Source organism: Palaemon carinicauda, chromosome 41, assembly GCF_036898095.1.
Source record: "Palaemon carinicauda isolate YSFRI2023 chromosome 41, ASM3689809v2, whole genome shotgun sequence".
Lineage (NCBI taxonomy): Eukaryota > Metazoa > Arthropoda > Malacostraca > Decapoda > Palaemonidae > Palaemon > Palaemon carinicauda.
The window spans coordinates 50143281-50167420 of NC_090765.1; the positions used below are offsets into that span (position 1 = coordinate 50143281).

The window sequence follows — 24140 nt, forward strand, 5'->3', positions numbered from 1 at the left end:
CTACATCTGAAAACACACAGGGAAGGAATTAACAACCTTTATTTGTCAGTACAGTAATGAACACACAAGAACGACCTCTCCTCCTTAGACAAGTCTTATCGTTCTGCAAACCTATCAAAACTTTCAATAGTTTTTCAGTAGCTATACAGGGGTGTGGTTGTCACTTACATAGCGTACTAAAGTTCTCAGGGTATGCATTTCTGTTCGTGCTGTTCTTTAATTCCTCGCTATAGCCTGCATGAAAATTCATCAGTAGAACATACAAATGTTAATGATGATACAACATGGGAGTGCAAATGAACACTTTTGTTTATTTTGGATCGAAAAAAAAATAAAGAAAATTAGTTGGGATATAATGAGTTGCATCAAAAGTTAATGTTTTTTTATAAACAGTATATAACTAATGGTGATATAAAAGAAAATTAAGTGACACTGGCTTCTGTTTAAATAAAAGGCGCCTGATTGTAAAAGAATGTGAAATAAAGCCAGAAAATTGTGATTAAAATGAGAGCGGTGACATCAAGTTAGTTTCTATAATGGAGAATTTCTCTTATATTGACATTTTGTGCAGTTGCGGCCGTTTGCGTCAATGACTGAAGGTGAAAATGATGATGATGATGATGATGATGATGATGATGATGATGGTAACTTAAAATTAATCACTTTGCTGGGCTGATTGCCTAAAAGTAAGTCTTTAAATTAGAAACAGTATTCTTATTGTTGACTATACGATAATGCGTATTGGTTAATAGAAACAGAAACACGTAGTGTGTCTCAGTAAATAGCATCCACAAATAAGTGTTTGAAATTAAATAAATCCTATTGAAAACTTATCTCAATAAAAACATAAAAAAAAAATACTAATATATGAATATGATATTGATTATTGTGTTGCATTATCTGTAAAGCCACATTTTCTTGGGGAAATGACTAAAAGTTTAACATTATATATACGCAACAATGCGTTTCCTTAATAAGAACTGTATCATATAACAATAAAGATAATTTTTATATAGGTTTTCTGGTAATAACTTACTGATTAGCAGTACATATCACGTATATGAAAGAAAGTCATTACAATTCTGTAACGTAGATATTTCAGATTTGTTTTGGTTGTTGTGTTATTTGTGTATCAGACCCAAAAAGTCGTTTTCAGAAAATAAAACGTCAACATGGAAGACTCGTACAGGCCTTTAAGGCTGTTGGATTTGCCAGAAATTGTTGTGGAACAGATATTTGGATATTTTACCTATGAGGAATTAGCCCATTGTCGTATAGTAAGTTGTTAGGTGTTTAGTAATCTCAGGCTATATTAAGGTAAAAGAGGGATTTTGATAGGCAACGTTTAACATTTATTGATATAATTATATATATACAATATTAATGCTAGTTTTAAGACTTTCCCGTAGGAAGGATACTGCCGTTTTTTAGGACTCCCTTCTATATAGGCATATGAGGATCACAGTGGAAAACTGGAGCTTTTGGGTGGTTAAGTGTCAAGAAACGAGTAATTTTCCAAAATATTAATAGTCGGAAATACATAGTAAATGCAAGATAACCTGATGGAAAAATATTATGGTTTGTGTAAGCGGTGTCCAAGTACTGTATCATAATTTTAGGAATTATGATTGAAAAACCACAACTATACCTCCTAACCCAAAGTTCCCCACCTAACCTGACCTAGGAGCCATACACCCCCTTGCAAAACCCTTTAGACTGCAGTATTCTAACCTAACCCCCTAACACTGCCATATCTTAATGTACCCCCCCCCCTCACACTGCCATATACGAAACTAACCCCCCTACACTGCTGTATCCTTACCTAATTACCTAGCCCCTATAGACTGTATCCTTACCTACTTATCTACCCTTAGACTTAAGCCTGAAAATTTAGCTAGGTGTCTGCTTCCCAAACGGATTCGCTCCAGGTGAGGTAATACTAAATTATATTTCTTAAATCGTAAAACTAGCCTCATATTATTGTATTTCAGACTAAGGTAAACACCTTTATTAAACAGTTTTATTCCTTCTCTGTTCTGGCAAACAGTACATGGATGTGTTGTGCATGCCATCCCGTGGGTCACTCTTAAAGTATCATAATTAGGCATATTTACAGTAATCCTTACCTTAAGTCTGGGAGGGCGAAGGTTGATGGTCCTCTGTAAATGGTGGGAGCAATGGAACTGCCCCTCTCATATATGGGTGATACCATATTTCAGCTTTAAAGAACTTATTACTCGGTCTCGTACGGGACACCTGGAATACACAGGGGTCATTATGGAACTGAATAGTAAGCGGGTGGGGATGAGTATTGTAAAAGTACATCTGGGACCTTATGCATAAGTACTTGTAAGGTCTTTATTTATTTAAAGGAAAACAGCTAATGAATATATCATTCTAAAAACATAGAAACCTCCCTAAAGTGATTGAAACGAACGCAAGCACAATAATCCACCCTCAGTTTCCCAAATGTAAACAAAGGGGTTAGATTCCAAAATAGACTTCTTTTCCAGCGGCATTTCTATAGTTCCTGAAGTGTTATTGACCTACAATGCATGTGTTATGGAGACAGGTTTTTTTTTATTTGTTTATAATGCTTCTCTTTGTAATTGCCGTTAGAGGCTGTTGGATACGTTTAACCTATATCCAAGTATAGATACCTTACCCTACCATCCAGATTTCTTTTCTTTATTTCCTAGAAACTATATTGATCAAATGTCATTCATAAGAATAAAAACTTATTGAAAAAATAAAGCCCAGGCAAATAATGGACTAAAAAAGTGTTAATACATTGGTAAGCTTGTCTTGTTAATACTGTACTGTAGAGAGAAACCAAGTTCACATTACACAACTCCAAAAATCGCTGAAAATTTTAGCTCCATTATTGAACAGAAGCAAATCATACCAATAACAAATTGCATAACAAAGAGAGGCATTACAAACATATAAAACAAGAACATTACAGAGGATGCAAATATTGAAATGAGATTTATTTTTATTATTATTACATTTTGTAATTTCAATAATTTTCCATAATTGATGCTATATAGTAACATATTTTTGTTTGACAAGTAAAAAATCAATCTTAGTATTATTGCATGGACCTAATTGTAGGTTTTTGAATGACTGTGTAATAATTATTTACTAGGGTATTGTACAGTGGAACCTCTACATACGAATTTAATCCGTTCCAGAACCAACTTCGGATGTAGAAATTGTTCGGATGTAGAAACGAATTTTCCCATAAGAATACATTGAAATAGGATTAATCCGTGGTTGAGCCCAAAAACCTATGATAACTTCTTAATAAACTACTACACATAACTTTCCCATGAGAATAATGAACACTAAATTAGATAATAGACATGTAAATAAGAAGAATAGACATGTAAATAAGAAGAATTAGCAAAAAATGATAAATAAGAAACGGGTTTTTAGCGTCACTTTACCTTAGAAACTCCAGCGCAGGTGTTGTTCGTCTTCGCTACGCAGAGAGGAGAGAGGAGACGGACGGACGGCGAGGAGGTAGAGAGGTTAACTACGATAAACGTAACACTACCGTAACTTATTCTAACTTACACTAAGTGAACTTTAACATAACTTAGCTTATTTTTTTTTTTATTTTTATATTTTATATTTTTTTTTACATTTTCTTTTTTTCTTTTTGATGATTACGTAATTTTAATCACTATCACTTACATTTAAAATTGACTGAATTTCTTTTGCTTCACTCTTTTCCGTTTTCTGTGTTTCACTTTCTTCCTCTTCACTCTTTGTCGTTTTCTTCGGTTCACTTACATCCTCTTCATCGCGAGTTCGCTTTGCAGTTTTTTTAAAGAAAGCATCGATAGATAATTGCTTCGTACGGCTTTTCAGAATGTTTCGAAAGTGCGTTAGGCAAACATCATCGAATTGAGAAACTACACGACAAACCTGCAATTTCTTTGGATGGTATTTGTCGATGAAGTCGACCACGTCTTGATATTTTCCTAACACCTCTTTTATTTGCGCTGAACCTAACACATGTTCTACCTCCTCGCTCTCTTCCTCGTCATCACTCATGTGCTCCGACATAGCATGGAGTTCCTTGAGCTCATCCGTCGTCAGTTCGTCGTGATGTTCGGCGACGAGTTCCATAACGTCATCTGCGTTGACCTCCAGACCCATGGACTTGCCAAGGGAGACTATTTCCTCTACGGCTTCCGCTGCACCGACCACGGGATCAGGTTCGGGGTCAAAACCCTCGAAATCTCAGGGAGAAACTGCATCAGGCCACAGCTTCTTCCATGCAGAATTGAGGGTCCGTCGAGTTAATCCCACCCAAGCCTGATCAATGATCTTTAAGCAGTGCACGATATTGAAGTGGCCCCTCCAAAATTCACGCAAAGTTAAGTTGGTGCTTTGCGTGACATTAAAGCACTGCTTGAATAAGTGCTTGGTGTACAGCTTCTTAAAATTAGAGATGACTTGCTGGTCCATGGGCTGGAGGATAGAGGTGGTATTTGGTGGAAGATACAGCACCTTTATGAACTTGAATTCATCGAAGATATCATCTTCAAGTCCGGGGGGTTGAGCGGGTGCATTGTCAAGTTATAGCAGGCACTTTAAAGGCAATTTCTGCTCATGAAGATACTTCTTCACAGAAGGACCGAAAACTTGGTTTACCCATTGCACAAAGAATTGCCTAGTGACCCAGGCCTTCGAGTTGGATCGCCAGAAAACATGAAGCTGATCCTTATCGACGTTGTGTGCTTTAAAGGCCCTAGGGTTCTCCGAATGGTAAACAAGCAAGGGCTTGACTTTAAAGTCCCCGCTAGCGTTGGCACATAGAGCAAGAGTCAACCGATCCTTCATTGGCTTATGCCCAGGCAATTTCTTCTCTTCAGCAGTGATGTAGGTTCGACTCGGCATCTTCTTCCAAAACAGCCCGGTTTCATCACAATTGAACACCTGCTGCTCTACGTAGCCTTCTTCCTTTACGATATTTTCGAATTTCTTAACAAAGTCAGTTGCAGCCTTTGTGTCCGCACTAGCAGCCTCTCCGTGGCGAACAACTGAATGAATCCCGGACCGTTTCTTAAATTTCTCGAACCAGCCCCGAGATGCCTTGAAATCATCTGAGGAAGGCTCGGTTGAACTCTCCCCAGCATCACCCCCAGAGCTCTCCTCCTTCAAGTCCGTAAAGATGGCGTGCGCCTTCTCGCAGATAACGGTTTCGGTGATGGTGTCGCTAACGATCTCTCTATCCTTAATCCACACTAGTAGAAGTCGTTCCATCTCTTCTATGATAGGGGTACGGCGTTTGGAAATTATAGTGATCCCCTTAGAAGGTTTCACTGCTTTAATAGCTTCCTTCTGTTTAAGGATTGTCGAGATCGTCGACATATTACGGCCATACTGTTTAGCAAGTTCACTCACGCGGATGCCACGCTCATGTTTTTCAATAATTTCCTGCTTAATTTCTATAGAAAGCATTTCCTTCTTCCTTTTCTCACCACTACCACTACCACTGGCAAAACTAAGCCTTTTTGGACCCATGATTTACGTAAATTATCGTTAATGGATGCACGTAAAAAATCACGATTAATTCACAGTTAATATCAGAACGCAAAGAGCACAACCGCAAGAAGCCGACGAGAACAGAGGACTGACCCAAGCCGCGCTAATTGAGCGTCCCTCCGAGGTCGATGTGCTGCCTTCTATCGGCGGAAATAAAAAACACTTCAGGCGCTATGAGCACCGACTACGCGTACGAGTACTGTTTACTTCGGGTGTCGAAAAAAACATTCGGGTGTAGAGTCGGAACGTGTTCGAATTGTACTTCGCGTGTCGAAAAATTCGGATACAACCGGTACGACGAAAATTGCTACTTCGTGTGTCGAAATAAAATTTGGGTGTAGAGTCAAAAATTTGCTCGAATTTTACTTCGGATGTTGGAAAATTCGGATGTAGATACGTTCGTGTGTAGAGGTTCCACTGTAATTCTAATCACAAAATAATTTCCTTTTCAGGTATGTCGGAGATTCAACCAAATAAATCAGAGTCTTCTTAATAAAGGCTTCCGTAAAGTTGAACAGTATCAAGCAAAGTGCCTTAAAGAGGTAAGCTACTGTGATTTCCACCAGGATCCCCATATACCATACCTTTCATAGATTAAAGTATAGTGATAATGAAGGAAATTATTGAAATATTCATAATAATGGAAAGAGTTATGGTTATGTAGTAGGTCAGATTAGTCAGAATAATTGTATGGTAATTTGTGTCTAGAGTCCCAAACAGTACAGCTTTGTTGAGCTTTGAAATGGGTATCATTTTGCATTTTATGCATTAATCCTCTTTCATTATATTTTTTTAATATTTCCATGCATTTTACCTTGGAATAGAAAAGGCTATTTTCTAATAGAGCCATCTTAACAACCTCGGTAAAAATAGTTAAAAAGTCTCTCTCACTGTCACCCCCCTCCCTTCCTGTGAGGCCCTTCTACCTTGCCATCAACAGTCTATGTGCAAGGAGAAGAGTGAAGACAGGAGGATCTCAAGTAAAAACCAACAATAATTCAGATTTATTGAGTTGTGCACCTGACTATAAATGTTCTCGTTTAACTCACTATTTTTGTTTTTTGTTTCAGTTATATCTTACATTAATATTTCACCAAGATGATGTCTTATTTGCAGCCAAGTATGTTACACATGCCTACCTTACTTTTAAATGGGATCAGTTGATGATATGCAATAAATAGTGAGACTATTTTTCAGCTATCAACCAACCAGGTCCACAACAAAAGTCATCTCTCAGAGATATACCAATAATGAATACAAAGAGGAAATGGTTACCAAATACCTTGATGGTGACACCTGAGATTATTTTGAAATGACTCAATGGCTGAGAGCTCGCTCTGTTGATGGTAAACACTACTCAAGTATTTGCTTGTGAAATGCTTTCAGGTCAATCGTAATAAACTTGGCAACCATTTCTGATGAAATTTGTAACAAATGATCATCATTGTTAGTGGGTTCAATTGAAAACAATGGTTACCTCATTGGCATAATTTTATGAAACACCTTTTCTATACAGTAGTTCTGTAAGTCTATGCAGTACTATCTGGAGACAACCAGGCACCTCAGGCCTGAGTGTCGGCACCTCTCCCTTAGTGCTGGAAGAACTAAGAAAGAGGTATCAAGGCAAAGTTATTTGTACTTCATGGCTTTTTACCTAGGGGGTATACCCACAAGTCCCTAGACACTTTTGTTCTTGGTCCTATGGTGGCTGTTCAAGTAGATGTTTAGCCAGCCCACCTCCCACATGGGACAGGAATAATTTTGTATATGGTAATGTGCAGATGTGTCAGAATGAAAGGTAGAATGACTGGTTCTTTTCCTTCATCTTTCCTTCCCCTCACTTGGAGATATAGTGGTTGCACTGTTACTCCCTGGGTCTGACCTGATGCTGGTAAGCTACACTTCTTAGCTCCATTCTTTAGAAGCTAAAGAAATACCAATTGATCATCATATGCCAGGTATATCATTCTGAACTGCTCTCTTTTTCAGGGGAAGGATTCCGTTTAACCACATACTAATATTCTTATGTAGTCCATGCTCTATCACCTTATTCATCCCTATGATAGACAGATAGGGTATAGGTGGAGTCATTTCCTTTGCTCCTGTACTTGACAAGGTAGAATGACACCTCCAGGGAAGAATGGGAACCAATCAGTTTGATTCTATGGGGACAAATTTAACAAAAATTTATATTTTCACCTGAAACATGAAAGTTATTTCTAAACTTTTCTTCTAAATCATTGTATTTGTAAAAATAAGGTTCCTAATTATCATTAAAATGTAAGGTAACTAACTTTACTCGTTTTATAGGTGAAAAGCCAACTACCGAGAAGAGAATCGGAGCGACGGAACCATCATCTCTATCGACACTGTGACATCCTTACAGCCATTGAAACCAGATTGTCATTGCTCAATATGACTTTTATGAAATATGTTGACTGCCAGATGTGCTGCTTTATTCCAGGAAAGGTTAGTGTTCTTGTTTTGACTGTTGTAACCTTTTTATGCTTTTTTTAAAACAATGTTATGAACTACTGTATCCTTGTGAATTAATCAAAATTCCACAAAATTAAATAATAAAGTAGATTGGTGTTTCCAAAAGGCTTCTGGAAACAATATTAATTTTCTTTTTTACAGCAGTAATTAACAGAATTTTAGATATAAGATCCAAATTTTCAATACTTATTTAACATCTTTGTAAAATAAACATGGTTGGAAAACTAAAGAATTAGGGGATTAGTAGTTAGTTTGTATGACTAACCCGCCCATACCTCAACAACTACCATTACGATTCAGGGTGGCTAGAAGTCGCTACCTTGGATTCCTCATTGTGGCTTTGTCCCCACTAGAAGTGGAGAGGAGGGTGGGATGAAATGAATGTTCATTAAGTATTGAAATGATAAATTTCAGTTGAAGAATTCTGTTTATTTCAACAAGTCTTACCTAACATTCATAGTGCAGATCCTCACATTGGCCAGATGGAGGATAGTGGTAAACATTAACCCTTTTACCCCCAGGCTATTTGGAAATTTCCAACCCTTAACCCCCAGGGGGTTATTTTATTCCCAGCACATTTTGCAGTACCCTGTATATTTTTTTTCAATTGCTCTAACAGACTTAATTTTTGTCATAGAGAGGTCAGGTTGGTCTCATTCTCTTGGAAAATGCCTGAATTTTCTCAAAAAATTATCAAAAATATGAAAAAAAAAATTTTATAGCATTTTTTTGCAAGGACGTACCGGTACGTCCATGGGGATAAAGGGATGGCTTTTGTGAGACGTACCAGTACGTCCTTTGGGGGTAAAAGGGTTAAGGGATAGACATTGAAATCCAGACTGAAATAAGAGGTAAATAACAAAAATACTCCATAAGACTATCATTCTGGGCTCAACCATTAGATGAATAGTCCTGATGCACTCTGAGTCAGACCTATGACTTGTAACATCTCTTAACTCCATTACTAATGAGATGATCTGCAAAGCTTAGGATTCCCCCATAACCTTAGTATTAATACACCAACATGAAACCAAACAAGGGCTAGTCAGTAGAATATATCTAAAGAAGTCAAGACACTGACCTTAACTCGCCCCTTAACTTCATAATCTGGTATCCAAAAATAAAGAAATAAAGTGATTATACTTAAATAATCTAAATTGTCCCTTGCCATAATAAAAAGATCTAACGAACAGCATTAGGTATACGTAACTTGAATGTTCTTCAAGAAGTAGTAAAAACTTAATTTGCAACTCCATTGTCATGCACTCTTTAACTGTTGCTGTGTAAGATTTCAAGGAATTAGAAGATGTAGCTATACCCTTAATAAGTCACGCTCTTTAACTTTGATTTAAAGATGAATAGACTCTTCTAAGTTATGTTGACCATTTATCATTAAACTCTTCATGAAAAGTACAAAGGATATGTCATCTTTTGACAAAGGGTAAGAATTATCTTTTTAAAGCCGCAAAATTATTCTTGGGATTTACGTAATTGAGTTAGACTCAGAGATTACTCTTTATGGAAATCTTAACTATCTAATTATCATGACACTTCCCCAAATTTTGAGAGATAGCCGATATAAAAAAAGAAAAAAAAAGATTTATAAAAATATATACCTGAATAGTTGGAAGACCCAGGCTTACATATCTGAGGACTATGAAGCATGAAGTAGGAGATGATGAATGGAGAAGTATTGATTTAAAAGCTCAAGATAGAGACGACGGGCGAAATTTAACTGAGGCCCTTTGCATCAGTAGGCGTAGGATATGATGATGATTAACAATTTTTAGAATTTAATGACAGGTCACTATTGTTACACTGTGTAGGATTCATGGGAAGTTCACATTATAAATCTTGAAATAGACAGAAGAATTAGTGCTTTTTTCTCAGAAGGCAGAAAAGGTTAAGTTAGTTCCTGGCTGTCCATGGTTTTGGCAAATTTTCCAGTCAGATGCCTTTCCTGCCACCAACCCTCACCAATTACGAGTGCTTGTGACTGGTATAGGGTTGTGCTAAGAAATTGGAAAAGCTGAAGGCAAAGAAGAAGGAATAAAGGTTAGGCTAGTAATTTTAGGAGACAGTGGTAGTGTTCAGTGTAGAAATAGGTTGCTTTAGTCTGCAGTCATGTTGGGCTAAGTGTACCTTTTTTTATATATATAAAAAAAAAAAAAAAAAAAAGAAAAAAAAAAAAAAAAAAAAAACTTGGGATTATTCATCTTTTAATTGCTCATAGACTTTTTGGGGGTTATTAGCATCTAGAACTTTGGTACATAGTTAGTGTAACTCTATGCAACCTAATGGAACTTTGAAATTCAAGTGCCTCACATAACACTTTTGATTTACCCTCACTATGAAGATCCCTTTGAGTTATCAAAGGCCCTAAGATCCTGCAGACAAATACACTGAGTTATTCAACAATTCTTCCTCCCACGTTAATAGCAATTCGGACAAATACATGTTCAATAGGTTGCAATGTTTGGAGTGTTTTTATAGTCAAAGTCAAATTATTTTTCCATAAATACCCATCAATATTAGTTCCCTTCTCCCTTTCCCCCCAAAAAATTTTCAACTTTATTTCTAAACTACAGATTATGAGGAGTGATTGATACCTGTAGCGATGATACTTCTGCATTTTAACAAGAGATTGAGAGTCTGGGAATAGTCAAAATTATGTGTGTGCAATTATATGATCAGTTGGTTTTTATGATAAAACGGTTTGCAGTATGGTATTAGAAAACTTCTTGTTTGCTTAGTTTAATGAAACTAATTTAGAAATATTTGAGTACTTATTGATATTATGATGAATTTTATTCTTCAAGTTTAAATTTTTATTTAATAAAGTGATGTATATTATTTCATATTCAAGGAATTGCTTTACACAATGATACTATATACATTAGATCCTCAACTTACAAACTTAATAGGTTCCAAGTAGCTGTTTAGAAGTCAAAATTTGTTAGATTTTGGCCCTGGGTAGGCCTAACCTGACTCCCCTGCCTGCGATTTCTATCTACAGTTGTCAACAAATAGTCCAGTTTCATATGAAATGAATATCAGGTGATTGCAAATGTTGTTTTGCTTATTGTATTAAATTATATAATTTTATTACAATATACAAACTTTTGATACGTGTTGAGATTTATTATTTCAGTCAAATTTGTGTTTGTATCTCTGTAATCATTTTTGACTTACAAATTTTGTTTCTTAGTTTTATTATTTTGAGTTATTGTAACTTTAGCAGTTATTTTTCCCGTACAACATATAACACATCTTGGTGAATATCTAACTCCTCATTTATTAGGTAAGGCTGTAAGTCAGCTGGTTAAGACAATTGCTCCTGTGTGGAATTTTTGTTTGATCCAGATTCTTTGCAATGTGGGCTCATCTGTTTTATGTTCCCTATATATAACTTATTACCGAGGGACCTTCATCTCCGAAAATGATGAATCTGTACTGTACCCCATCTGTCATTGGCAGGCCATAATGAAGATTTTTGAGAAATCAGCTGAATGTAAACATCTACATTAAAGATTATAGAATGGAAGATGATTGAACATCAGGGTCTTCTTTGTTTTTTGTAGGTAAGGGCAGGTTTTTGTTGATAACTTATTAGAAAGCATTTGTATAGGCTTACTCTTCATCAACAGTTCATTAAAGTCCAAGTTGGTTTCCATGTTTTTCCAATCAATACTACTAAGGAGATTATGTTATCTTTAGAAGTTGAAGGATATCATAAGAGAAATTTTTTTAGTATCCTGAATCCAAGTTAGAAGCAGTTGCAAGGGTGTTGTACTTATCATCTGTTCTTCTCCCTTCCTTTTCCATCAAGTTAACTTTACATTGCCCTATTCTTATTTTTTGAGAAAAACTCCTTTGGTTGAGATTTATGCGAGTTTAGCATTTTCACGCTGTGGCCTCCTTAACTCAAGGGTGTGAAGTGCTGACCAGAGTTTAAAATGACATTTGCATAGGGTTTTTTTTATTAGTACTGTATGTAGGATTCAGTCATTGAATCTCTGTTGCTGCTCTTTTATTGAAAAAAAATTCTGCTTACTTCATTGGAAACCAGCTTGTTTTGGGAACTGAAATATTCCGTGGATAAATACTAGGAGGAAAAGTTGCTTTTATGTATATGTTCATTTTGAAATAACATTGATAACAGCAAGATTCTATTTTCATGTCTTGCTTTGCCATCTTTTCCTCATTTTCCTTTGAGCTTTAGTTATTGGAAAAACTCATTCATGCTGTGGTATGGAATCTTTTTAAGATTTTTGATCAATTAGGGGGTCATACTTCTCTGGATAGACATTGCATCATCTTTGTATATTATGCACTGGATTTTTGACAGTTCTTGTAGTAATTATTATTGAATGAACCTACTAAATTCTCCAATGAAGTCTACTGTTTGAATATTGGTAGTTACTTGGTTATCTTGTATCATCTCAGGCATCTGTTATCAGTTGCTTTGAAAACACTGTGAATGAGATAAGGTGTACAGCATCCAACACCTAAATAAAAAAAATTATATATAAGAATCTCATTGCAAAAGACTAGTGAACACCTACTTGGTTGAAGAGAGAGCTCTTTAAAAGTTATTGTTGTCAGAAATTTATGTATGTTTTGCAGATTGGCTGCAGGAATAATAAATTTCCATATCAAGGAATTTGCTTGAAGTAGATTTTTGTAAATAATTTTTCTTTCCACATGGATACCTCCTGCTATTGTTGAAATAGCATGAGGATAATAATGTCAGATTATTTTCTTTATGTGTATGGTAGGTAAGTATATTTCTGAGGATTACATTTTAAAGTGTCTTTTACCATACTTTTTCATATATCTTTTTTCATGAATTTTCAGGTCATTGATGAAATATATCGTGTTCTGAGAATTGTTCAGAATAATAAAACGTTACCAAGATCCCATGAAATCCTGACGGAATTAAGGGATATATCTAGTATGGCAATGGAACATTTTGAAGAGAAAATCATCAAGACACTAAAACCTGCATCCATGCCATCCTCGACTAGGAGCTTTTCCTTGACGTCATCGATGCCTTTGTCATCGCTTACTTCTGAATTGACTTCATTTGCTGCGGGAAACTGTATGTATTGTCATGTGTTGGTGAATAATTATCCTGATTACCCCCCCCCACCCTGTTGAATTCATGATGTTAAATTTGTAATGCAATTTAATCTTGTATCTTGAGGGTGGTTATCACCGAGGGGGCCTTATTATGATTTTTTTCTTAGCAGCTCCTTCAAGTTCATCTGGAAATTCGCTTAGCAAGCCACACCTTACACCGCAGTACCTTATGGCCTCGAGCAAGAGTGTTATTAGTGGTCTGAAGAAAGACATCTCAGATTTAAAATCAAAGGTGAAGAGACGTTTAGTTGGTCCATCTTCTTGTTTATTGTATGTTGTATACTGTAATAGCTTTTTGTTTCCTTATTCATAGTCATTCCTCTTAAGTATTTCAGGAACTTAATTACGATAGGGAATTAAACTGAGGGCCTACAATTTATCGGATGTTGTTTTAGGGACTAGTGTCCTTGCTATTTGTTTAGGTTCTTCACCAGTAGAATGTACGGTGATTGGTATAATAAGAAGAGTTTAATGGGGATACAATTATAGCCATTCAAAGATGAAGAATTAATCCTAAAAGACCCCTAGCAACAGAAAAGTAATTACTGTACTATTTGCAATAAATATGCAACACATTTATATTTTGAAAGAAACATTATGAAAAGAAAAGAAGTATTGTAATAAATATAGAAAATAAGATAGAAAAATTAAACAAGTGACCTGTAGACTTGAAACATGCATCACCCCCCTCCTCAAAATCATCTTCATCTTCGTTATTAATTCATCTTTTCACATCACCCATATCATATTTTCAACCATTTTATCCTTAACTAGTATGCTCACTTCATTTTGCTTTCTCACACTGCTTATCCATAGAATTTATACTTGCCACTACAGACAGTTTTTGAGTCTGTTCTGTACAGTATCTTACTTCCTGAACAGTTTTTGAGTCTGTTCTGTACAGTATCTTACTTCCTGAACAGTTTTTGAGTCTGTTCTGTACAGTATCTTACTTCCTGAACAGTTTTTGAGTCTGTTCTGTACAGTATCTTACTTCCTGAACAGTTTTTGAGTCTGTTCTGTACAGTATCTTACTTCCTGAACAGTTTTTGAGTCTGTTCTGTACAGTATCTTACTTCCTGAACACAAAAAATATTCTTGCTGCTGCATTATAGCATTTCCACCGCTTCCCTTCCTTTCTTCCCCTATCGTTGATACTATACAATTATAATGATATAGTGAATTTTACCCTATTTTCCTATTGCTGGAGAACATTATCATTCCAACCCCTGCATTATTGAAGGTTGCTGGGTACAAAGGTCCATTCATTTCTCTTTGAGAACTGATTTTTCCCATTATTTTTATGACCCCCCCCCCCTTATGTTCATATTGCTTCTTTTGTGGAGGCTCTGTTTATCGACATTAACCCCTAGATCCACACAATATATTTTGGTTTTTAAGACTGGTTGTTTTTCATTGATTAATTTTGAGTTTTATAACCAATAGATTTGGAATTTTTAAATGATTATAAAAGATGAAATTTTTTTTTTCATTGGGCAGTGTATGTGACAGATTTTTCATGGTACATTTAGTCAAAAGGAAGATGCTGTACCTGATTGAATGAATAGTACATCAGACTTTCTGACTGTTCATAGAAGAGCCTAATTTCTGCAAGTATTACTGTACAGTACTGTATCAATAAATAATTGGTGTTTTACCAACTTACTTCCTCAACCTTGAATTGATGAATATAAAGAATACAATTCACCTCATATTAAAAGTTTCTAATCTAAAGATTATCTGCAAGGTCAAACCTTGTACTGTACTTGTGTACGTTTTCCTTGATATTATTCTGGTCATCATATCTTTGCCTATTTTGCATAATGTTATTGTACGAATTCATTGCCTTTGCCAGAGGCTTTTTTGTTAGGTTGCTTTGCTTGCTTTTCTGTTTGATGATTAGGATTTTTCAGTTACATATGGGCTATGCAAAAACATTTCCAAAAGGTGGGTCTCGGGACTTGCAACAAGTGATTAGATTTTGTAGGGGAGAAAGTACTTTCCATAGGGTGTGGATTGCCTGCATTTTTGTTTAAAGAAATGAAAAGTCCACTCACTATTACCATGAGTTTGATAACAAATTTTTATCATTGATTCCCCCTTTTATTTGGCTCTGTCATCTCCATCATAGAGGGGTTTTTTATTTGGATTGTCTGTTTGTTAGCTGAATTAGTTGAATTTTAGGAATATTTTACAGGAGGAAACCATGGTGGAATAGCATTGGTGATGTTTTTCAGTCTTGAACATTCTTGTCTCTTTTATGAAATGTTCTAGACTAAAATCAAATGAATATTAGTGAGTTGGCTTGCTAACAAAGCAGCAATACGCAACTTATTGTCTCTATATTAAATGTATCTCTTTTCACTTTTTCTGTAACATATCTGGCCTTAGTGAAATACTTAACAATTTTATTTACATGTTAGTATCTTTGTTCTCCATTCTTTGAAATTTTAATTTTCCATTTAATTTCTCAGATTCATGATTTACGACGGAAAGTGAGTGAACAGGAACGGGTTGCCTTGGAACAGAACCGGATATTGTCAGAACAGACAACCAAGCTAATCAGTCAAGAGGCAAAACAAAATGAGGTATGTATCCATTTTGTTATGAAGATCAAGAAACATGATTAATACCCCCTAGGAAATAAACTGTTTGAATTTGAAATTCACATTTTTCTTTTCTTTTTTTTTTTTTGCTTTTCAGCATTTAAGAAGCCATTGGGTTGAGAGTATATACAGTATGGGCCCCCCATATTGGTGGGCTTTAAGTTCTAATGTCAAATTCTTCATATTATAGGTAACCCTTGATAGTAAGAACACTTTTATACTGAAAGATACAATGATTATAAATATGAATGTAATTTGCCTGGTTCTCTTTTACATAAACTCTAAACTCCACCTACTCAACCCATCTCCCTGTGAATGGCAAGGTTTAACTGATATGCTGCATATTAAAGAATGGTAAAGGAAGATTAGCATAACTTAACATAAAATTTCCCATTGGATGGGAGCAAGAAGTTAATGGCAGCCCTACATAAAGGCATCATAGCTAGTCAACCAAGATATTTTAATTATTTTAATATTTCTTAAAAGGTTTAAGTCTCTCTTTGCAGTGTCTCTTTTGTGTTTAACTGTACTACTAAAGATGTTTAAAAGTTGTCCCTTGCTATATGTGCTGCTATGGTTCCAAACCTTGGAACATACAATATACAGAATGATACCATTTTTATAAACATTAAGGCCATAATATGAGATTTACTTTAATTTTTAAACTATTAATAGGTGTCCTCCTTGGTGAAAAGAAGTAATTTCAATTTGTTCCTACACAGAATGCAAACCCGACGTTGTTTACATAGGGAGAAGAAATCGATGCTAGCTGGCACATGGCTATAAAAACTTTTACCGAGATGTAAACAGCCATCACGTTTGTTACCAGTAGTAGCAGGGAGCAGCACTGCCCTACCTGCTCACTCATACCTTCTCCACGTTGGTCTCAGCTGTTGTCAAAGACAGACCTCTCTTCCATTTGCGTAACTGGCCTTTGGCAAAAGTTTAAATTTTTCCTTCTCTTTCTTTCAGATTGTGCTTGAGGGTGTATGACATGGGCATTTGCCCAGGAACACTAAAGTACCACTTCTACAGTACTTTCTTGTCCCCGAAGGACACGAACCCTAACTGTCTTTGCCCTGCATGCAGAGGACACTTGTGCATAGAGGCTTTCCCTTGCCCAGAGTGTAGAGAGTGGCCATCCTCCCAGTGGGAGTGATATGGCAGAAGGAGGAAAAGTCTAAGAGGGACTCTTCACTTTAGGGATCATCTTCTAGGGCAAAGAAGTCCTGGTTTCTGTCCCTCACCCCTGGTACCCTTCTTTCTGAATGCTTGATCGGTCTCCTCCAGGGATGGGGACAGATTGCGTTCAGCTTCGCCCCCGAGTTCTTTGCGAAGACCAAAAATCCGGCAGTTTCCGATCCTAGGTTCAGTCCCTTCCAGAATTCAAGTCTTTGAGAGTTAACTAATGATCCTGAGCAATTGTTGTGTTCTGTGAGAGCGCTACAACGCTATCTCAAATGAACTCGAGAGCTCCCCCCCCCCCCAGATCAAGCATCTGCTTGTTAGCTCGGGCAGAGTCAAGAGAAGGGTTGCGAGTAATACCATCTCGTAGATCAAGCAGGTCGTTGACCGAGCTATTAATCCTTCCCCTTCATATCAGCAAAGCTCCTGACCCAGAGCTCATGACGTCAAGGGTGTAAGCACATCCCTGGTGTTCAAAAAGAATCTCTCTGTGAAGCAGGTACTTCAAGCATGGGTGTAGAGGAGACAAACTACCTTCACCGTCCATTACCTGTTAGACGAGAGCCATAGGGCCTTAGATACCTTTTCGATAGGACCTTTGATGGCTGCACAGCAAGTGGTTTAGCTGCCTTAGCTCCTCACAAGACTATTAGCAGTCATTCAAGAGCAAAAGTTAGTGTTAGTCTATGATGAATGAATAAGGAATGACTGGCCTTTTCTTTTCGTCATCTTCCCCTCTCTAAGGGCATAGCATCTGGACACTGTTGGCTAGAACTCCTACAACAGCAGGTAAACCCCTCCTTAGCATGTAGCAAGACTATATTTTATGTATATTCAAATCATGACCCCAATCTCCATACGAGGGGGAGTCGGGATATCAACTCTCTTTATGTATAATCACCAACCTGTTATTATATATAGCTTTGACTCTCAAAATTGTTTTCACACTCGTACTCACTTTCACTTGGGCCGTCAACCTGCTGGCACTGACAAGCCATGAATTTACAAGGTTGAAGGGCACATCGTTCACATTATCATACTCAGATGCTGGGATGTCTGGTTTAAAGTTTCAGCCAGTTTCTCTATATGAAGAATGTAGGGTTTGTGTTCTGTGTAAGAACAAAAGACAAATTTGGAATTAATTTTTATTTTTATACATACTTTACCTACTATCACCTAACCCCAAGGGAAAAGTTTCATCTACGATCAAAGTGAGGAAGGTATGAGTGAAGGGGGGTCCCAATGCTTTTCCCCACTACCACTGGTAACAACCATAACGGTAGGACAAGTCGTTAAAAGTTTTTATAGCCGTACACCAGCTAGCGCTGATTTCTTCTCCTTATGTAAAGAACTCCAGGTTTGTATTGTTAGGTAAAATACAAATTACTCTACTTCCAAATTCGTCATATTTTTAATTTGGTGACAGCAAATATTGACCATTTTTTAGTAACAATGTTAATTAATAATTTTATTTTTCAGATTAATCGGAAGCTTCTAGAATATGAACAGAGATTTACAGAGCTATTTGCAGAGATAGCTCGTTTGAAAGAGGACTCTAAGGGCGGAGCAGGAAGTGGCATGAATTGGCAAACAAACAACAAAAATAATAAGTTCTACGTTTCACACACGGTTACTAGCACTCCGGCTTTGGGCTCACTCTTTGTCGCGGGAAGTGTGGTAAGATAATGATATTTTTCATTCACATTCTTTTCTTTATGTATTATAAATATATTTACATTTATACAGGAATAAAAACCTTTTTTATATATTGGCTTCATTATTTAAAAGCACACTGCTTCAAAGAAGTTGGCAAGCCTCTATATTTTCTGACTCATACCAAACGTTCTGTATATGTTGAGTTGCCATTCAATAGAGTGCAAGTTAGTAACAAGCAGCATTTTCCTCACAAATCTTTATGACCTCTTATGCAGCTAACACCTGGATTCTTGCAAACTTGTTGAAATAGGAATTTTTTTCAATCAGTTGTTTTTATCTTGTTTTTTTTATCTTTAAACATTATATTGACATTCAATTCCTTTTGGTATGTAGAATTTAATACAAAAACTCCTATTATCCAAAAGTTAATTTCATATACAAGAGCTTCAAAGAGTAGCACAGAATTAGCATCAACCGAAGAAATTACGTTTAAAAAAAAAATCTCCAGGCATCAAGGTTCTGGGTTAGAATGGGAGAAGTGAAGACATTATGATTCCCTACTCTCTGATATGCTGAATGGAATGAAGAGCGTAAGACTTTGGTCACAGTCACTAATGGAATGGAAACCATGGACTGCTTGACCACAGTAGAGCCATCAGCACAGCCGACCCTGAGAAGTCCACTGGGATCTTTAAAACCTTTTAAATCAAGCTTCTTGAAGGAAATAGATACAACGAGGACCATCTGTTTTAAGGCATCTTTTGCAAGTGCTTTAGAATCCTCATTCAGTAAAGGGGAAATTTGTGGTCCTCTTTCATCACAAACTGATCCACTTACAGATCTGGGGTAATACTGTAGACCTCTTGGAAAGATCTGATCCAATATCACCATCCATGTTAGCCTTCCTGGACAAGATGTCCACTAGCATTTGGAGAGAGCCTGGTGTGATGAACAAATCCCACTCCAAAAGAAACTTCATAATTGGAAGAATGGCATTCTTAAACAAGATCCTCCTCTCCAGAGACAACAGACTACTCTCTGATTGTCAATGAAAATTTTAGTGCATGTTGTTTCTCAGAGTAAGGTTCTTTAATATCAGGAACACCACCATTTCTCGAACACATAGGTTTCCTCTGGATGACTTCCTCAACCTGACTGGGAGGAGTCAGTGTGAAGACTCATCGATATTGGGGGAAGGACCGACATGGAGACAGCCTTTGGTGAGGTCCATGGTCTGAGAATCCTTTTCAAGCAACTGGGTAACCGAAATGGTCTGTCTTGAAACCCCTTTCTGAACCTCCCTCCTTCAGACCCAATTGAAGACTTTCAACTTGGTCTTCAGAACTGGATGATGATTGAAGGGAACTAAAGAAGGCCTAAGACTTTTTTCAGTTTCTGTCTGGAGAAAAAGGACTGAAGAAAATATTGACAATGAGTGAGATTCTTCTCCGAGACGCCTTTGGAAGGCCTTAAGGGGATTCTGACATGTTCCAGCTAAGACTTAACCCCTTGAATATCCTCTCTAGAACTAGTCTTGATTTTGTGAAGTTGAACAGATATCAGTGATCCAGAAGAACTTGTAGGACTTGATTACATAAGGCATAATTCTTTTCTCTCTGCCCAAAATAATCCATTTGTTCAAGCAGGCAGTGACTTGAGCTAGAATTACAGTCTCTGTTAGGGGATGGGGATCGAAATAGGTGGGGCAAGGAGAGCCGCTATTTCAAGTTAAATATCCCTTAGGTTGGATATACGACCAAATGTTGTTGTAATCTTTGGAAAGATAAACTAATGATTTTAACTTTCCTTATGATTTACATTTTTAATTGACTTATTATATAAATCCTCCACCCTCGTATCTGGTATTTTTAGACGTGAAATCTACATCATTAGGCCGATATGGAAGGAGTTAGCTGTATTTAACTTAGTTGTAGAATCCCATCAAATATTAAGACTATGCAATGACATGTCCTAAGCCATGGTACGAATAGAGATAGTTGCAGTGCATGAAAAAAACATCCTGTGTCCAGTGTTATTTTTGTTTCTCGGTGAGTGATATGCAAGTTAGCAGATGAATTTAAGATAGGAGGTACTGTTACGGGTTCGTCAGAGCCCGAACCCATAGTTCTCTCTCATACATACTGAATCCATGCTTTGCATTTTGATAATCTGGCCCCAGAGCAAGGAAAGGAATATCTTTTGATATATTATGTTGTACTGTATTGAATTCCATATTTGAGATTTAACTAAGAAAGTCCTTGGGATCACACAGCTGCCTAACCCCAAAAATTATTATTAAAACATATATTTCAACCATTTTATTTATTCATCTTTACATATTTGCAGATGCAGCCAAATTTGGTTCCTCTGAATCTTGCAGCTGCTCAGATGTCAACCTCACCTTACATAGCATCATCGCAATTGGGTGCTTATCCTTCAGGTAGCTTAGCATTTACCATGGATCCTGGCACTCATGTGTCATCTTCGTCAGCTATATACTCTACCTCTTCTCTGACTTCAAGTGGAACGCAAGCAGATTCCACTCATCCAACAAGCAATGAGAGTTTGCCCTCAACCTCAGGGCAAAATGCAGCAGGAGACAGAGCAAACAGAGAGGAAGACAAAACAGAAATGAGGCCTCCAAAGGCCCCTGTAAAGAAACGCTGCAAAAAGAAGCAAAGGGAGACTTCAGACATTAGTTTTAATGTGTTCAAGAAGAGAAGAATGGATGAGAAATAACTCCAAGTTCCATTAAATTCAAATGAAATATATCGTGTGTTTATTGTACTATATAGATATATTACTAACACATATTTTCAGTTTAGTAGTATGGGTATTCTTTATGATACAGTGTATAACCATACAATCATGATGCTAAACACTTTTCCAGTTTTTAGGAAATGATGTAATGCCTTCTTTATAGCTCATTAGAGTCAGGATGTTAAATAACTGAAATTCATTTATATGAATTATATACAGTATGTTATTTTTACTGAAAGTAACAGTAGATCACTTAGACATACAGTACTGTTTGTATGGGGGTATTTTTGTAACCTGTATATTGTATTTAATGGTACCTGTTATAACCTAAAGATAGCAATAGGTAAGACTTTTGTAAAAAAAAGTTACACCTGTAGGTGAAGATTATTTGTTTTAAAAAGTTAAGTTTAGATTCAGAATGAATCATTATTGTACAGTATTGTAAATATGAAAATATTTAGATTGATTTGGCTGTTATGATGTAGACTGTGTTGTATGAATGTGTAAGTATCTTTTCAGCAGATGCACAAGTGTTGACCTTGGTATTTAGAAAATGATAAACTAAACTCACAAAAATTTACTTTGAATTTGAAGTTTTCAAGTGGTAACTAAGTTCCTGAAGGTCCTAATGTCTAGTTTCTAGCATCTTTCATGATATATGGTGCCATGCCAGTTGTCACCTGCAATAAAGGTTTGGTGAATAGCTCTCTAAATGCAGAATATAACTCAAATGTTTAACACCAGATTTTGCAGTCTAATTTTCATTGGTAACTATCTCATTAGTTATGAAAATACTCTAATTGTGAAATAATATAGTCTCTTTGTCTTACTTTACAGTAATGTAAAGAAAAAATATAGAATACAGTAAACTCCCCCTGATCCGACATTCAAATAACTGGAATTCTCAAGCATCAGACACCCAGTAAAATATGGTAAAGTGAATGAAATCAATCGCTGCACAATTGCTCCTGATTTTAATTTGATTAGGAATTTAGCTTTGTAGTATACAGCACTATCCGTTAATAAGAATTTCTGACGAGAATTTGATCTATGTGAGTAAACTTCATTGTATGGAATTCTAATGAAAAATTAATATAAAGTAAGATTTATACTGTACATATATTTTGTCAACTCACTGCTAGTTTTAGCGGAAAACAGTGTATATTTATGAAATAAGTCTGTAAATACATTTTTTATGGTAATTGTGCTTCATCATACTATTTTTGTACTTATTTTTTCTTATTAATTTTGGGTTTGTTTTGACAACTAACATTAATTGAGTTTTGTTTCTATTGTTTTCTTCATTCAGATGAGAAACTTTGCATATGTACCTTTATGTTATGACTTACTATAATTATTATAAAGATTCAGCTTATTAATTACTACTTGGACGGAAGAATTTGTCTCAAATGGTTGGATTTCTCTTTCTCTCTATATATATACTGTATATATAATTTCCATTGAAGGCAATTGCCTTAGTGGCGTCAGTATGTTTCCTACAGGAATCCTTGTATATCCTCAGATTCTTTTTAAGTTTTCAAGCGTAAGCCTTTGGTTTAATAAACGATGATTATTCCATTTCTTCACATTTTATTCACTGCAGGACTGTTTTGTCGAAACAATACTGTAGTGAATAAAATATGAAGAAAAGCAATCATCATCGTTTATTAAACCGAAGACTTACACTTGAAAACTTAAAAGAACCTGAGGACATACAAAAATGTCTTATGTCGTTCCTTTAAATTTATTCAGCTGTCTGCAGTTTTAACCATCAGAGCTATATTGAACAATGGAAATACACCTCAATATAAAGGGTAGCTCAACAGAAATTTAATTATAGAATCCAATTATACACAAAGAAATTTGGGGTATCTTGTTTTCTGGAACCTCCATGGAAAATTCTTTTTGTCTTAAAAGTCATTGATCAAGTAATTTCTTTGGAAGCTTCAAAATATATAATTTTAAATATTTAACTTAGCCGGTGAATATATAATAGCTGAGCCTCTGGCGGCTCGACAGAAAAAAACACACAAAAACTCGCGAGCGATCGCTATGAAGGTTGCGGGTGTGCCCACTAGCGCCAACTATCGACCAGATACCGCATATACATGTAAACAGACCCGATTTTTCTCTGTCGGCCTTAACGACAAGACGTATCAATACTCGCTGTATAACCTGGAGTTTTCTCAACATATTTGGTGAAGAACTTCCTTTTGGTTTGAGCTTTCGCAATGCAGGTGTTTTATCTTCAACTTAAATCTTGAACTCGTTTTTGGATAGATTTAATTTTTGATGACTTTGGATTGTTTTTTTTGGACTTTCTTTGACTTTTAAATGGCCGACCCTTCCCTTAGTACGGAAGTGTGTTTTAGGCTTTTAGCAATCACGTTATAAATTAATTATAGATTTTCCTCTATATATTTTATATCTCAACCGCCTTTATTAGGCCTCTTCGATTAGCTTTCCATTTATAATAAACATCAAGATAAATTTTAATGATTTGTTTATATGCGACCTTTCCTATTCCTCCTCTAATCCGAGAGTAGGCGGTCCTAACTTGGAAACCGAAGTTAAACAACGTTGAGCCCTTTCAATCGTAAATAACTTTTACAGAGCTTATTAAATGAATTTTTTTTAGTAGATATTTTATGAAAGATTTTCTTTGAATAGTCTTCGTACTGTTTCAAAGATGAACTAACGTTTAGTTTATTTATGCTACGCAGTTTGCGCTCTATT

At 36.1% G+C, this 24140-nt stretch overlaps 1 protein-coding gene across 1 annotated transcript; it reads left to right on the forward strand.

The window, feature by feature from the left end:
• The first annotated feature begins 1110 nt into the window (after positions 1-1110).
• On the forward strand, positions 1111-21230 carry LOC137632622 (F-box only protein 28-like). Its single transcript, XM_068364685.1, is given in 9 exon segments — positions 1111-1277; positions 6012-6101; positions 7870-8028; positions 12913-13156; positions 13305-13429; positions 15672-15785; positions 18468-18665; positions 20991-21018; positions 21021-21230. Coding segments are annotated over 9 exon segments (1131 nt in total). The 5' UTR covers positions 1111-1172; the 3' UTR covers positions 21089-21230.
• The last annotated feature ends 2910 nt before the right edge of the window (positions 21231-24140 follow it).